The following is a 16,242-nucleotide window of genomic DNA, read 5'->3' on the forward strand; positions in this document are numbered from 1 at the left end:
GGAAGCCTTGCATGTTGCAGTCCATGGGATCTGAGTGATTGAACAACAGTTGTTTGACCCACACGTGTGTTTACCATCCCATACAGGTTCCATGGTCTTCACACACTTGAACAACCATGGATGTCAGCCACCAGGCAGCTGCTTGGTCTGGGGTTAGAGCCTGGCCTTGTCTACACAGGCTGATTCACTTTGGGAGGTGGCCTATGGTCTAGGAGGATCTGCAGGACACCCACTCTGATCAGACTGCACTGTGCTTTGGGGACTTGGAACTTGACTGCCATCTGGTGCCCAGTTTCCAAGCCTTTTGTTTTTAAAAAAGAAAAGTCTTTTTTTCTTCTCAAACAAATTTGAGATCCCAACATGCAAAGCAGATTTCTTTTTTTTTTTTTTTTTGTAGGCTTTTTTTTTTTTTCTTCAGATTTCTTGTTTTTAATGGAGCTGGTCTAGTTTGAGTGGGGTGGAAGATGATGAGGATGAAAGGGGGCAGTGGTGGCCTCCTCTACCCCTACCCTTTCATTCTGTGGTCCCTGACACATGAGGAGAACCCGGGGACTCTGAGGGTCAGCCTTAAACTGCAGACCCAGTCCCACCGGGTCTGTGTGTCTGGGGTGGTGAACAGCCCAAGGACTAGTGAGCATTCTCCGGGTGCATTTTCAGAGCAGGTTTGGCTGGTGTCAGCTGAGACCTCCACAGAAGCCTGGTGGGCTCAGGAGCCAGGGAATGGGCTGCTGGAGGTCCAGACTGTTCTCTATTTTGCACTGCTTCCAGGCAGCTGGTCGTCTTCTTCCCCTTAACCATTATTTTTCCCCACAGAGAAATGAATGTAAACTGTCAGATCAGCGTGCTGCTTTGTGCCAGGGCCAGAACCCCCTGCCCATCTACCTCACCATCAATGTCAAGGATGATGTAAGCAACCAGGATTTCAGAGGTAACACTGGTGACTAGCAATTTTACAAAGGGGTCCCTTCTCAGCAGGCAAAGGCACTCAGTACCCCCAGCACACACCTCTCCACCACACCTTTGCCAACCTCCGCACCAAAATACTGTGCTGACAGCTGAAGAAGTCCACTTTGCTCCCTGCTTCTGCTCAGATGCATGTAGGGGATGGGTGGTAGGGTCCTGGGGCTTCCCTGAGCAGAGATTTGATGGGACAGAGGAAATAAAAGTCGTCAAGGGAAAGAATTCTAGATATTTCTTAAGCTGCCGGGATGGAGGGACTCTAGGGACCTGCCCTGCTTCCGGGTCCGTTTTTGGTCCTGGTTTATCCTATTTTGAGGAGCAAATGAGCCTGTACAGGTTGCAAAACTGTCTTACCGGCCCTCAGAAGCCTGCCACGGGCGCCCCCTTGTGTCGTGCAGGAGAACTGCGGCCTCCAGGTCCCAGGCTCCTCGAAGCAGGGTGGGCGGGGCCGTCCCGGCAGGAGACTGACATCTGCCCTTCTTCGTGCGCAGAGTGGTTCGAGTTCTCCCCCTACGAGGTGGGCATGCAGAAGTTTGGAGCCTTCATCCCCACAGAGCTCTTCGGCTCCGAGTTCTTCATGGGGCGGCTGATGAAGAGGATCCCAGAGTCGCGGATGTGCTACATGCTAGGTGACTCCTGGCTGGGGGAGGCCCCTGGGATCCCCGCCCCGTGCTGAACAGGCTCGGCCTTGGTTAGAGGACTAACAAACACTCTGTCTCCCCTAGGATCTTGTGCCAGGTGCGGGGGCTAGTGTGGGTTATTCCTTGGACATATGACCCTCCTGGCATCTGTCAGCATCCCCTCATCCCAAGAGAGGCTCCTGACCTACCCTGAGACTAGCCTCCCAGACTGCCCTGATCTGCCTGTGACCCTTTGAGCCCAGAAGGACCTAACAGGGTCCCTGGGTCACTGGGGACCAAAGGGGACTCTCCCAATGTCTTTGTCTCCGTTGTCTCCCTGGTGTCTGTTCAGAACCAGACTGGGAGTGGCAGGCTGAGATGGAAGTTTCTGGAACTTCTGCCCCTTTCCTCCATCTCCATCTCCAGGCAGCAATGTGCCTGTTTCCTGGCGTTGACTCAGCCCCTGGGATCTAAGAGGCCAGACAGGACCTTAGGGTGAAGACAGAGTCTCTGGGGAAGCCTTGCCCAGTTTCACTATGTGCCCAGGTCCTCCAGAAGGCAGGCCCATTGAGTGCATGGGCCTGACTGTGACGTCCACTTATAGAACCATCCCCTTCAGAGCCTGAACTATGTGCATCAAAGGGAGACTGCAGAAAACAGACCCATCTCTACAGCCTCAACAAGAGTTACACCCTTATTTAGGCTGGTTGTCTGCCTCCCCCTCCCTTCCATCTACCCCAAACCCAGCCCTCTTGGAAAGTCCCACTTAAGCCCTGTTTCTTAAGGGAAGTCCGCCCTGAAGCCCGCAGCCCCCAGCAGCCTCTCCTTTCTCTGAACACCTTTGCTATCCAGTATGTGGCTCAGAGGTCTGTAGGTAGGACACTGGGGCATGAACTCTGGTTTCTCATTTATTAGCTGCTCAAAGTTGGCCAATTTACCTAACCTTCCTGAGCTTCAGTTTTCTCATCTGTAAATTGAGCTTAAGAGTAAAACCAACCTTATCAGTTCAGTTCAGTTGTTCAGTTGTGGCTGACTCTTTGCGACCCCATGGACTGCAGCCCTCCAGGCTCCTCTGTCCATGGGGATTCTCCAGGCAAGTATACTGGAGTGGGTTGCTATGCCCTCCTCCAGGGGATCTTTCCAACCCAGGGATCTAATCCATGTCTCCTGAGTTGGCAGGTGGATTCTTTACCCACTGGACCACCTGGGAAGCCCCAACTGCCCTCTCCCAGTTCCAAGAGGAGAGGGGAAAAGAGCTGAGTCACTTATGTCGAGCTGCTCCGCAAGGAGAGGGAAGTCAAAGCCTGTCCCTCTCCCCAAGCATCCTGACTTGGAGAGTCATCAAAGCCAAAGTTCGGGTGGGCCTGGAGGTTCTTGGACAGAGCTGCTCATGACTGGTCCTGCCCCTAGGTTTGTGGAGTAGCATCTTCTCTCTGAACCTGCTTGACGCCTGGAACCTATCCCACACCTCGGAGGAGTTTTTTCACAAGTGGACAAGGGATAGAGTGCATGATATTGGTGGGTGATCTGCCGGCCTCCTCTCTTGGTTGGGAGACATAGGGGTGGGGAGGTGGGTCACAAACTGAGGACCAGACCACCTGCCACATGTTTTACCATCAGGCAGCTAGGACTAAAGAGTCTTCCCTGCCTGGAGAGGCAGGTGACTGTAGGTGGATACACTTGTGCCAGCTCTGGCCTGGCTGGGGCAGGGGGTAAGGGGACGCACCGCGTAGTAGGCTTGGCAGAGCTTCACGGCACCCAGGAAAGCTGAAGAGTATGGGGATATATGAATGCTGTTAAAGGCTGCCCTTCTGGACTCTGTCCTCTCGGGAACACCTCCTTGCCAATCACCCTGGCTCCCTCTCCACTACCTTATTCCTGTTGCATGTCTCTCCCCTGGGTCCTCCTAGCTCTAATGCCAAAGCCTTGAGAACTAAGCAAGAAAGGTGTGCACTGCACTTACAGATGGACCTCTGGGTGCCGGGCACCCAGGCAGTGCTTCACCTGGGAAGCCTGAGGACTCCAGCCCTGTGACCTCCATCTCCCCCTCCCCTGCAGAAGATGAGCCACTCCTGCCTGAAATCCCCAAATGTGATGCCAACGTCCTGGACACCACAGTGGTGACGCCAGCATCCTGGCTGTCCAACACTTTCCGCGACATCCTCACCCACAGGGCCTTTGTCTCCAAGTTCCACAATTTCCTGCTGGGGCTGCAGCCGCATGCCGACTACCTCCAGAACAGCCAGTTCTCCATGTGGAAAGGTATCCCTACCTGCTGCCTCTGTCTGGAGAAAGAAGGAGTGGGTATGGAGGCTGCCGGGGAGAAAGGATGAGAAAACACGTCTGCCCACGTTCATCCGGCCAAGTGGCAGGCTCTCCCCATGGCGTATTCTGAATTTGGTGAAGCTTTGAACAGTGGGTGGAGTAGTGGCCTATTTAATTAATTGAATCTATGCTATATCTCTATATAGCATCTATATAAGAACCCCAGCAGGTAGAAATTGGCCCCATTTTACAGGTGGGGAGTGCATGGGTTCTGACTTTCTACAGCTGTGTTCTGGGGGCCCCTTTTATGTGGGTATGGCCCCCAGAGTTGGGCGGTGATGGCCCAGTGCAAGATCCTCCTAATGGTGAGTGCAGAGCTGGATCTTAAACTGTGGTCTGGCAGCTTCCACTCCAGGCCCCATTCCACCCTGCCAAGGCTCTAAGGTTGATGTTCCACCATCTTTGGTATTTTACTTGGCCATGGTCCGCATATGACTGCTTGAGCCTGCCCTAATAATCTTTGTCCTGTCTGGCGCAGGAAGGGCAGCTGGCTCCTGGTCCACAGTCTGCACTCATTTATAGGATCCTCCTAAGCGCCTGCTCCTCACAAGCTCTGTGGCTGAGGCTTTGTGGGCTTTCTGTGCATGTTCCATAAAAGACTTGCTAAACCCTTTCAGTTCAGTTCAGTTCAGTCACTCAGTTGTGTCCAACTCTTTGCAACCCCATGGATTGCAGCACGCCAGGCTTCCCTGTCCATCACCAACTCCCGGAGCTTGCTCAAACTCATGTCCATTGAGTTGGTGATGCCATCCAATCATCTCATCCTCTGTCATCCCCTTCTCTTCTTGCCTTCAATCTTTCCCAGCATCAGGGTCTTTTCCAATGAGTCAGTTCTTCACATCAGGTGGCCAAAGTATTGGAGCTTCAGCTTCTGCATCAGTCCTTCTGATGAATATTCAAGACTGATTTCCTTTAGGATTGACTGGTTTGATATCATTGCAGTCCAAGGGCCTCTCAAGAGTCTTCTCCAACACCACAGTTCAAAAGCATCAATTCTTCGGCACTCAGCTTTCTTTATGGTCCAACTCTCACATCCATACATGACTACTGGAAAAACCATAGCTTTTTTTCCCTAAAAGCCCATGGATAAGGCTGTTCTTCCTCAGGCCACCCAGTGGGAGCACTGGGACTCACGGGGCACCCTGGAGGAGGGAGGGTGGGAGGCCAGGCTGAAGTAGAGGGGCTCCGGGCAGGGCACCAGGTGCCTTTGACTACCGGCGGAGATCAGGAGGTGAGGAGTGAGGATAACTGGAAGCCTGACTTTCAGACACTGTGCTGGATGGCTTCCCAAACCAGCTGACAACATCTGTGAAACACTTGTGCCTGCTGGACACCGCATTCTTTGTCAACTCCAGCTATGCGCCCCTCCTCAGGCCCGAGAGAAAAGCTGACCTCATCATCCACCTTAATTACTGTGCTGGGTCCCAGACAAAGGTGAGTGCAGCAGAGAAAGGCTCCCGCCCCACTCCCCACAGGCTCCTACACTTAGCATCAGAGTCGCTCAAGCCACTATGCAGGGGGTTAGGTGGAGGTTATGATGCAGGCTAGACATCCAAACCTCAGGGGCAGCCCACTGGCCCTCATGGGATGGGACCCAGGTTTACTAGATTCCCCAAGCTAATTCCAATTGTATTCTTACATTGAAGTATTTCCCATATTTGGAAATTCTTCCAGCTGCAAAGAGAAAAAAAGAGTTTTCAAAAATAACCTTAATAGAGCCCAGTCAATTCTAAAGAATTGTACCACCCCAGGAGTTTGTAATATCCTAGTTTCAAAATGATCACACGATTCCTCCAACCCCAGAGTATGAGCCTCCACGTAATTACACCAAAGAGTTAGGACCAGAGACTTTTTAAAATTTTATTTCCTTTTGAAAATTTCTGGATTTTCAAGGGAAAGACACTGTTTTGGGTCTACCTTAATACAGTCCTATCCTGAGGCCAGGGAAAGGGGCATGTAGACAGATGACAAGGATGACACCAGTGATAATGACTAAAGTTTGTAAACAAAGCTTACTTGATCGTTGTGCCAGCTGTTGGAGGTAGATGGTAACTGCTGTTCTTCCCATGTTATAGGAGAGGGAGGTGACGCACAGAGAGAGTCAGTGGCTTGCTTAAGATCATACAGCTGGTGAACATAGAACAGGGAGTAGAATGAAAGGGATACTGCTCTGAGTTAAAGTCTGCCGTTCTTGTTACATCATGTTTATAAAGACGCCCTTTCAGAGTTCTCTCTGGCCCTGTGGCACTTTGTCAGTTTCAAATCCCATGCATGTCCCGCAGGAGCCTGGCCGGCCGTGGCTGTCATCCTCTCCGGGGGCACCCACATCTCCAGGTCTGTGTTTGGGTGAAGCATCATCAAAAGGGCTTCTGTCCATTTCACTTGGGGCAGGAGCTTGTGGTTGGATACACGCCAACCTACTGCCTCAGGCTCTTCATCCTGACCCAGCTTTGTCCTAAAAATAGCACAGATAGGCAAAGCAGTGGGAGACCTGAGTTGTTAGCTGGGGAAATCAGGAAGCTGGAGCTAAGGACTCTGTGTTTCTGGTCTGCCCTCACCCCTTCTGATACTCACACAGTGTCCTCCTGTGATGTTCTAGCCCATGAAGCAAACCTGTGAGTACTGCGCTGTGCAGAACATCCCCTTCCTCAAATACGAGCTGCAGCAGGAGGAGGAGAACCTCAAGGAGTGCTACCTGCTGGAGAACTCCCAGGAGCCCGACACCCCCGTCGTGACCTTTTTCCCTCTCATCTGCGACACCTTCCAAAATTACAAGGCCCCAGGTAAGCCGCGGTGAGCTCAGGTCCCACCCGCCCCCGACCTTGGACGGCGAGCTCTTAGATGTGTGCGGTCTTCCGAGAGCACTAACAGAGGGAGCCTGGCTTAGCTCCAGTCTGAGCCAACCTTGGCTTTGGTGAGGAAGGACAACCCCCCAGGCCCCAGGCCCCAGCGATGTCCAGTTCCACTCTTGCAGTCATTCACAGCCTGGAGTTGTGCTAATACCATGGCGATCCTGAGATGGGCAAGCTGTGTCCCTGCCCTGGGGGACTGGGAGATGTGTGTGCGCATGTGCGTGTGTGAGTGTGCAACATGTGCCTGATTTCCTCTGAATGTGCTGGGGTGGGCCTTGCAGAGAGGGCCAGAAACAAGCCATTACAAGTTCACACATAAAGGGCTACAGTGATTCCTTCTGCTCCTCCAGGTGTGGAACGAAGCCCCGAGGAGCTGGAGCAGGGCCAGGTTGACATCTACGGTCCCAAAACTCCCTACGCCACCAAGGAGCTGACATACACTGAGGCCGCCTTCGACAAGCTGGTGAAGCTCTCCGAGTATAACATCCTGAATAACAAGGACAAGCTTCTTCAGGCCTTGCGACTGGCGGTAGAGAGGAAACGCCAGAAGAGCCAGTGTCCCCTCTAAAGTCCCAGGGCACCTCACCGATCCTGTGTCTGCTTCTAGCATCAGAGGTGTAGAACCCACCAGGGCTGACCAGCCACACAGCCGGCTCTGCTCTCTAGCATGGCTGGCTTGGGCTTTCTATCAAAAAAATTAAAAAGGAAAGTTGAGAGAGACAGAGATAAAGGAAAATAATAAAGGGATGTATGGGGGCCTTATATCCACTGGAATTTTTTAAAACCTTCCCTGCAGGGACGGGGTTCCAAAAGCCACAGGCGCCCACATACACCTAAAGAATAGATAATAAGAGCATGGCCTGACTTTATATAACAGGCTGGTTCTCCAGTAATCTCGAACTCACAGCGGGAACTCAAAACCCTCCCCTTACTACTCCACTCTGCTTGGGGAATGCACCAGAGGACTTGAGAAGCATTCTGCGTTCTCTGGAAAAATGTTTTTTTTTTAAGTGAAGGCAATTGTATTGTGATATTCATAGACAATTGTATTTTGTGACTTATTTTTATGAAGCCTCATATTAATAGGAAGTGTAATGCTCGAAGATCTAGATGGAACACTAGAGACATTCTGGTCTGTTCAGCAACAAACACGAAAAACTGGTGGGGTCTCAGCAGCCCCTCTGCAGCTGCTCAGAGCCCCAGGGCTGAGGATGCACCCTGTGATCTGTACTGGGCAGCCTTGCTGAGCAGCCAGCTCCAGTGTTATGCCAGGCTGAGTCCATGTCTGTAGCTCAGGCCCCCGAACAAGGATCTGGGATACAGCTCAGCAAGGTCTGGGCAGGTACATCAGGCATCAGGTGAGTGTGGCCGCCACTCACTGACCAGCCTGCTCCCTGAGCATATCCCCATCCTCTTACCACCTCCTGTCTGGTTCCCAGATGGGATTATTTATTTCTGAATTGCATTCCTCTTATTTATTATGTAAGCACCATGGCCAGTGCATCCCAGCTACTGAAGAGACACTCTGAGATAACAAAACTGGAAAGGATCAACCCAGAAAGGACCAGGTTAACCCTGAGGAAGACACTCATCCGTGGAGTTGGTTTCCAGATGAGTCACTGGCAAAGCCCCGGGACACAGAAGCTCACAGTATCCAGGTCTCCAATCAGGCCAGGAACTTAAGTGAAGAAATGTGTAACCTGAGCCATTGAGAAGCCAGGGCCATGGGAGATGTGACCAGAAAGGCGTGTGGCCCCCATGAAGCCCAGCACATCTGGAAGACACGGCCACTATGCTCCCTGAGCAGTCCTTTGGATGTTAGGAGATGCGTGGTGACAGGTGCCAAAATTTACCAGAATCGTCCTCTGATTTATATCCTTGCTACTCAAGGGGGTCCGATTAGAAATGCAGAGTCTCAGGCCACACCCCAGCCATACTGACTCAGAATCTACATTTTAGGAAGATTTTTCACCTCCTCTCCCCTGCCTCCAGGTGATACTTATGCATACTGAATTCTGAGAGAAGTGAATTCAGCTGTACTCTCCCATAAGCCGGAAAGCATGAGTCCATCACCTCCCTCGAGCCCTTGATAAACTGGACCTGGTCCTGCTGACTTGGGACCCCAGCCTCGCCTCCACCAGAGCAGCCAGCTGCCTCCACTCCGCCGTCTTTTCTTTCCATCTGCCAAGACAGGTTCTCCTCAAATTATCAGAGTGAGCCAGAAAACCTGTGTTTATCAAAAGACCTGTGTGTTTATTGTAAGGTGAAGGCAGCCCTGCCTTGGATTCATCAAAATATGTAAAACAAGGTTTATAAAATCATTGTGTTATTTGAACCTGGAATAAACTGGCCTTGTGGGTGAATGCTGTCAACTCACTGGCTTTTCATTCATGATGCTGCAATCTATGCATAACTCCTGCCCTCATCCCTGCCTGGGCTTCCCGCATGTGCTGCCAGAGGCGTGAGAAAGCCATGCGAGCCCTCCTACTTTCAGGGGTCCCTCCTTTCTTGTGGTGGGGTGCCCCTCTGTTGTTATGAAGCTGTGTCAGTGGCCAGCGGAGAACCAGCCCTTGCTGATATGTGCTGTTTGAAGCTCAGATGGTTTTCATGAAGCACTGATGGAGAGGAAAGAAGGGCAGCCAGTATCAGCCAAGCACCTACCCCATACACTACGATCCACGAGCAGCCTCTGCTTCCTAGAAACTTAGATTTGGGTTCAGGAGAAAACATGAAAACATAGTTGATGCTTTTTTATGTTGTCAACAGATGTGAGAAGTTAAATAGTGACTTAGCTTCTGAAACAATGCTGGCGATGTCATAGAGCTGGAGCTAAGGACCACACAAAGGATAAGGACCTGTGTCATCAGCTCCGAGAAGGGTGAGGGCCTAGGGTCCTGGGGAGGACAAGGAGGCTCTCTCCTAAGGTTCCCTGCTCTCCACCTAGAACACATTTTTTTAAATTTTATTTTATTTTTGGGTGCACTGGGTCTTCATTGATGTGCTCGGCTTTTCTCTAGTTGTGGTGCGTGGGCTTCTCGCTGTGGGGGCTTCTCTTGTTGCAGCGCACGGGTTCTAGTCACATGGTCTCAGTAGCTGCAATTCGATTTAATAGAAAAATTAAATAAAACTCCTCTCTCCCCCAGTCTTCCCAAGAGCAGCCATTATTCCACACTGCCATGCAGCCCAGGCACCCTGCCCCACAGATGCTTTCTGCCCCTCTGTCCCCATGAAAACACTTCTCCCCAAGGTCACCAATGTCGTCAGATAACTGCCAGATACGCTGAGCCAAAAGGCACCGGCTCTTTACAGGCCTTATCTTACTCGATTGTTCTCCACATTTGGCCCTGCAGACCACTCACTCCTTCCTGAAACCCTCCCTTCCCGAGACTTCCTTGCCAACAGCAGTTCAGTTCAGTTCCGCTTGCAAATATTTATTGCCTTCCCAACAACGTGCCAGTCACTGCTGTAGGCACTGGGGGACAATAAAAAGGATGAACAATTGACCCCGCACTTCAAGGAGCTTCCTTCTGGTCCCACACAGGAGGCCTACACGGAAACACGGGCTTGCACTACGCAGAGGAAGTTCCATATGAGCTGTGTACACAAGGGGCACACATCAGGGACTGCCAACCCAGCCCTCGAGGAGAGGGGCCTAATGTGCTGGACACCTTCTGTCCTGGATTTATTCCCACTTTCAGATCCCTTCCCTGGCATCCCCTCCCCTCTCTCCTTTAAGTGCTGCTATTACTTGAGGCTCTCTCCTCAGTTCTGCCCCCTTATCACTATACCCTCCTTAAAGCAATCTCATCCACACCCAGAATTTCTACTACTGCTTCTATTTTGAAAACTCTCAAACCTTTATTTCTAGCCAAAGTAATGTCCTGAGTTCTTGATTCATGTATTCAAATTCTGTATCAGTTAACATTGCTTTTGCTACACAATCTAAAGAGGCTTAAAGATCTAAAGATCTAAAAGATCTCTATTTCTAATCAGGAACCCAGGCTCCTTTCAGCTGTTGCTTCTGCCATCCTCAAGTTTTCCTTCTGGTCCAATATGGCTGTTGCATCTCTACCCGCATTCTAGGCAGCAGAAAGGATAAAGGATTTGGAGCATACATCATGTAGCATAATGTTTTCAGGTTTCATCCAGATTGTGGCAAGTGACAGGATTTCTTTCCTTTTTTAAGGCTGAATAACATTTCATTGTATGTATATATACACATTTTGTTTAAATGTTTATCCATTCATCTATCAATCAACACTTAGGTTGCTTTAACCTCTTGACTATTGTGAGTGGAGCTGCTATGAACATGAATGTGCAAATATTTCCTAGAGACCCTACCTTCAATTCTTTTGGATATATACCCAGAAATAGGATTGGTAGATACTATGGTTAGTTCTATCTTTGTTGGAAGAACTGCCATACTGTTTTCCATAGCAATTGCATGGATTCATTTCTGTCATCTGCTTTTTTCCACTTAAAAATATATTCTGAGCATTTTCTCAGGTGATTAATACTCTTCTCATATAACACGATTTTCAGAGACTACATAGGAACCCATCATCTGCTTAACTAGTCTTTTCATGGGAGAACAACTAGTCACAGCTTTTCACTGTTACAATGATACACTGTTAGACATTCCTTAGATAGAGCTTTATATTCATTATTCCTTCAGGATAAAATTCCTGAGAAGTGTGAGCATTTCTAACAATTAGGAAAGGTATAATTGACATATCATAGACTGTGCATAATTAAAGTACACAGTTTGATGAGTTTCAGCAGAGGTGTACTACTGTGAACCATCACAACAGTCAAGGTAATGAGTAAACCCTTCACCCCAACAAGCCTTCTCATGCCCTTTGTATCCTTCCCTTTGCTCCTCCCCTGCTGGGTCATGTGGTAGGTGCATGCTTCACTTTTTAAGAAACTGCCAAACTATTTCCAAAGTGATTGTTACTAGCTTACATTCCACTGACAATGCATGAGAGTTCTAGTTGTTCCACATCCTTACCAACAACTGGTATGATTCAGACATTCTAATAGATGTATAATGGTATCTTGGTGTGGTTTGTTTTTGTTTTTTTTTTAAGTCACTTTTTTTTTGGCCATGTCACATAGCTTGCAGGATCTTAGTTCTCCAACCAGAGACTGAACCCAGGCCATGGCAGTGAAAGCTCAAGTCCTAACCACTGGACTGCCAGGGAACTCCCTGTTTTCTTAATATTAAGCTTTAAGAAGTCTTTATATGTTTTGGATACAAGTCCTTATCAGATATCTGAAAATATAGTCTCCTAGTCTGTGATTTCTTTTCATTTTGTTTACATATCTATCAAAGGTCAGGAGTTCTTAATTTTGATCATCTAATTTATCAATTTTTTTCTTTTATGGATCATTCTTTTAGTATCATCTAAGAAACCTTTTCCTACACAAGTTCACAAAGGTTTTCTGCTTTGTTTTGTTCTTTACATCTACATTTATAATCATTTTGAGATCACTTTTACATATGGTGGAAGGTATAGATCAAAGTTCATCTTTTCACATATGGATGTCCAACTAGCATTATTAGTTGAAAAGACTTTCCTTATCCATTGAATTGCATTTGCACTGTGTCAAAAGGCAATTAACCAGTATGTGTGGGTCTATTTTTAGACTCTATTTGTTCTTTTGATATATTAGTCTATCTTTATACCAATATCATGTTGCCTTGATTTCTGTATCTTTACAATGAGTTTTGAAATTAGATAGTGTAAGTGTTCCAACTTTTTTTTTTTTCCAAATTGTTCTGGCTATTTTAGATTCTTTGCATTGACATGTGAATTTAGAATCAACTTGTCAATTAACAAAAATAAAAACATGCTAGGATTGAACTGAATATGTTTATAAGTTTGAAGAAAATTGACATCTTAATATTGAGTCTTCTGATCCACAAGCATATATACATACCCACAAGTATATATTTCCATTTATTTAGACCTTCTTTGTTTCTCTCAGAAATGCTCTGTAGCTATCCGTGTATAGACCTTGTATATTTTAATCAGATTTACCCCTAAGTATTTAATATATTTAATACATTGCAAATTATATTGATTTTTTACTTCATTGTCCAATTATTCATTGCTAGTGTATAAAAATAGAGGTTTTTGTCTTATACCTAGCAATCCTGCTAAACTCATTAGTTCTACTAGCTTTTTTGGTGAAGTAAGTGTGTGAAAGTCTGTTGTATCCAACTGTTTGCGACCCCATGGACTATACAGTCTGTGGAATTCTCCAGGCCAGAATACTGGAGTGGGTAGCCTTTCCCTTCTCCAGGGAATTTTCCCAACCCAGGGATCGAACCCAGGTCTCCTGCATTGCTGGCGGATTCTTTACTAGCTGAGCCACAAGGGAAGCCCCAGCTTTTTTGGTAGATTCCTTAGAATTTTCTAAATAGATGGTCATATTTTCTGCAAATAAAGATGGTTTTACTTTTTCCTATCCCATCTAGATACCTTTTCTTTTACTTGCCTTATTGTACTGACTAGAATCTTAGTAGGATGCTAAATGGGCTTCCCTGGTAGCTCAGCTGGTAAAGAATCTGCCCGAAATGCAGGAGACCTGGGTTCAACCCCTGGGTTGGGAAGATCCCCTGGAGGAGAGGGTCTGATAATCCATTACAGTATTCTTGCCTGGAGAAGCCGCATGGACAGAGGAGCCTGGAGGGCTGCAGTCCATAGAGTTGCAGAGTGAGACAAGACAGAGCAGCTAAGCACAGGCACAGCACAGGATGTTAAATAGAAGTGGTAAAAGCAGACATCTTTGCCCCGTTTCTGATCTTAGAAGGAAAGCACACACAGTCATTTCATCTTAAGTTTGATGTTGAGAAGCAGAAGTCTTGAATGTGCATTTTCAAGATTTTTGGTAAGTATGGACTCCAGAAAAGTGCCAATTTATACCATCTCCAGCAATGTATGAGAAGGTACCTTTTCCTACACCCTGGCTAACATTAGACATCATCTTAGAAAAAGAAGTCTGTAATTCTTAATGTTACCTGTTCATTTTAAATTTATTTGATTGTTAATGGAGATCAGCATCATTTAGTTTATTGGCCAACTATATTAGTTTTTCTAGTTGTCTATGTCCTTTGCTCATTGGTCTAATTGAGTATTTTCTTTCTTAATAATTTCATATAGATTTTTAAGGTTTTAATTCCTTAATTAAATATATATTATATAATATGTCTTTAATATTTTACCCTATTTATCTTTTGACCTTTACTTTGGCTTATGGATTTTTTTTTAATGTGGACTGTTTCAAAAGTCTTCATTGACTTTGTTACAATATTGCTTCTCTTGCACTGAAACCATTGAGACGTTCTAAAACTGTAATGTAGGACACCGAAAGTGATGGCTGATTATTTCTCCCTATCTCAGTTTAGATGCATCCTTCAGTTCAGTTCAGTTCAGTCACTCAGTAGCATCTGACTCTTTGCAACCCTATGGACTGCAGCACGCCAGGCTTCCCTGTCCATCCAACTCCCCAAGCTTGCTCAAACTCAGGTCCACTGAGTCGGTGATGCCATCCAACCATCTCCTCTGTCGTCCCCTTCTCCTCCTGCCCCCAATCCCTCCCAGCATCAGGGTCTTTTCCAATGAGTCAACTCTTCACATGAGGTGGCCAAAGTATTGGAGTTTCAGCTTCAACATCAGTCCTTCCAATGAACACCCAGGACTGATCTCCTTTAGGACTGACTGGTTTGATCTCCTTGCAGTCCAAGGGACTCTCTAGAGTCTTCTCCAATGATGTATTCTCATCATCTGAAAAAGACACTGTTACAGGCTAACAGTAACTCTTTTTATGTCAATATGTGGCAATGAGGTTGTAATAATGAGGATAACTAAACCTTCAAATTTACAGAAAATCACATGAATTAAACTAAGGGCAAAAAGCCTTCACTCGATCCAGAAGTAAGTGGAGGCAGCCTGGAGAAACATTTACCCAAGTAGACTGAAGTCTACCATCCCAACTTCAAATTTGGTCAATTACGTCCTTGAGTCAGGGTTTCGTCACAGATAAAGTCAGAGTAATAATAAGCTGCCAGTAGGTAGAAAGAACCCGCCTGTTAACCTTTTTAACTTTTGTCCCCAGCATCGTAGGGCTGGGATGAAAAAAACATCCCAGGAGACTAAGCAGCTTCCAGTGGCGCGCGGGTGTGTGTTTCTTTGCCAGCTCAGATTTGCCCGGAAATCTACGCCACCTGGCTAAAGGTGGGGCGCGGGCTACCAACCACACCCCGCCGCTCGGTTCGCCGGTCTGCACTGGCAAGTTGGAGAAACACCCTCTTCTTCGCCCAGTCCTCCAGAAAGACTCCGTCATCAATAATTCATTAAGACGCTTGTCTCCATTGGCTGGCGCCTCCACTCGCGCCGGCAGCGGTCCAATGAGAAAGGACTTGAGAGAGCCCTTCTGAATAATGAACACACTCCCGTGACGTGGAGGCCGGAGACTGGCTGAGATGGCGCGAGGCGGGGCCAGCTCGGGCGGCGGCGAGGGCTGTTGGGGCTGCTCAGTGCCAACTGGGGAGGGTCGAGCCCGGAGTGGGGTCGGAGCTCGGGACCGGCACTGAGAGGGCGAACGCGGGGCACAGACGAGCGGGCCGGCGGCAGGATGTTCAGCTGGTTAGGGCGGCAGGCGGGCGGGCGCGGAGGCACGGGCGCGGACCCGGTGCAGACGGTGACGGGTGGCCTGCGCTCGCTCTACCAGCGCAAGGTGCTGCCGCTGGAAGAGGCGTATCGCTTCCACGAGTTCCACTCGCCAGCGCTGGAGGACGCCGACTTTGAGAACAAGCCCATGATCCTGCTGGTGGGCCAGTACAGCACCGGCAAGACCACCTTCATCAGGTAACCCTCCCCGCCCCCTCCGCCCTCCTGCCTGCCCACCTGTCCCCGTCACCTAGGTGGAGGCGGTCCTCCTCCCCACGTGCGCGCCTGTTGTCACCAGCCTCCCGCCGGCTTCCTGCAGCGCCCCCTTCTCCTTCGAGGAATCCCCTCTCTGCCGCTTTCTCCGGCATCGGCGCGGCCTCAGGTTCCCCGTCCGAGCGCGGTGCCCGGGTGTCTGAAGCCCCGCCCCGGGACCGGCCGCCGAAGTGAGGGCAGGCTCTCCCTACGCGGCCTAGAGGGTCCTCAGAACGGCCCCCCGCCCCTTCTCTGCGTACTACGAGCCCTCCTTCCTTGCGTTTGGAAAGGCACTCCTCTGGCTGGCTTTATCTTGTCACCCTAGCCTGGGAGCCCCGGGATGGGAGGAAAAGCAAGGCTATAATAAGCACCTTCTTGACGAGCGAGTGAGACCAAGGGCTGGAAATGGGGACAAAAGTGTGGGGTATCAGAATGGATTATTGAGTCAAGTTGGAAAGTTAAGCCCTAGCACAGTGCCCGGCGTATAACTGCTTACTGAAAGAATGGCAACAGTAGACGGTATTGCCCACGCCCCCTCCCATTGCGGCCCTGCAT

At 48.7% G+C, this 16,242-nt stretch overlaps 2 protein-coding genes across 2 annotated transcripts in view; both read left to right on the top strand.

Annotated features, from left to right (window-relative positions):
- The window catches only part of PLA2G4E (phospholipase A2 group IVE), a 48,478-nt gene extending 41,153 nt beyond the window's left edge, over nt 1-7,325 (top strand). Inside the window, exons 14-20 of the mRNA XM_061158242.1 lie at nt 814-928; nt 1,452-1,589; nt 2,991-3,098; nt 3,639-3,842; nt 5,173-5,339; nt 6,505-6,688; nt 7,108-7,325. Of these exons, the coding sequence (XP_061014225.1) occupies nt 814-928; nt 1,452-1,589; nt 2,991-3,098; nt 3,639-3,842; nt 5,173-5,339; nt 6,505-6,688; nt 7,108-7,325 (1,134 nt within the window). The remainder of the gene's footprint in view (nt 1-813; nt 929-1,451; nt 1,590-2,990; nt 3,099-3,638; nt 3,843-5,172; nt 5,340-6,504; nt 6,689-7,107) is intronic.
- Nucleotides 7,326-15,264: 7,939 nt separating this feature from the next.
- EHD4 (EH domain containing 4) overlaps nt 15,265-16,242 on the top strand; it is an 84,921-nt gene continuing 83,943 nt past the window's right edge. The window contains exon 1 of the mRNA XM_061157488.1: nt 15,265-15,633. Coding sequence (XP_061013471.1) covers nt 15,401-15,633 — 233 coding nt within the window. The 5' untranslated portion in view covers nt 15,265-15,400. The remainder of the gene's footprint in view (nt 15,634-16,242) is intronic.

The sequence above is a fragment of the Dama dama genome, chromosome 12 (assembly GCF_033118175.1).
Source record: "Dama dama isolate Ldn47 chromosome 12, ASM3311817v1, whole genome shotgun sequence".
NCBI classification, from domain to species: Eukaryota; Metazoa; Chordata; class Mammalia; order Artiodactyla; family Cervidae; genus Dama; species Dama dama.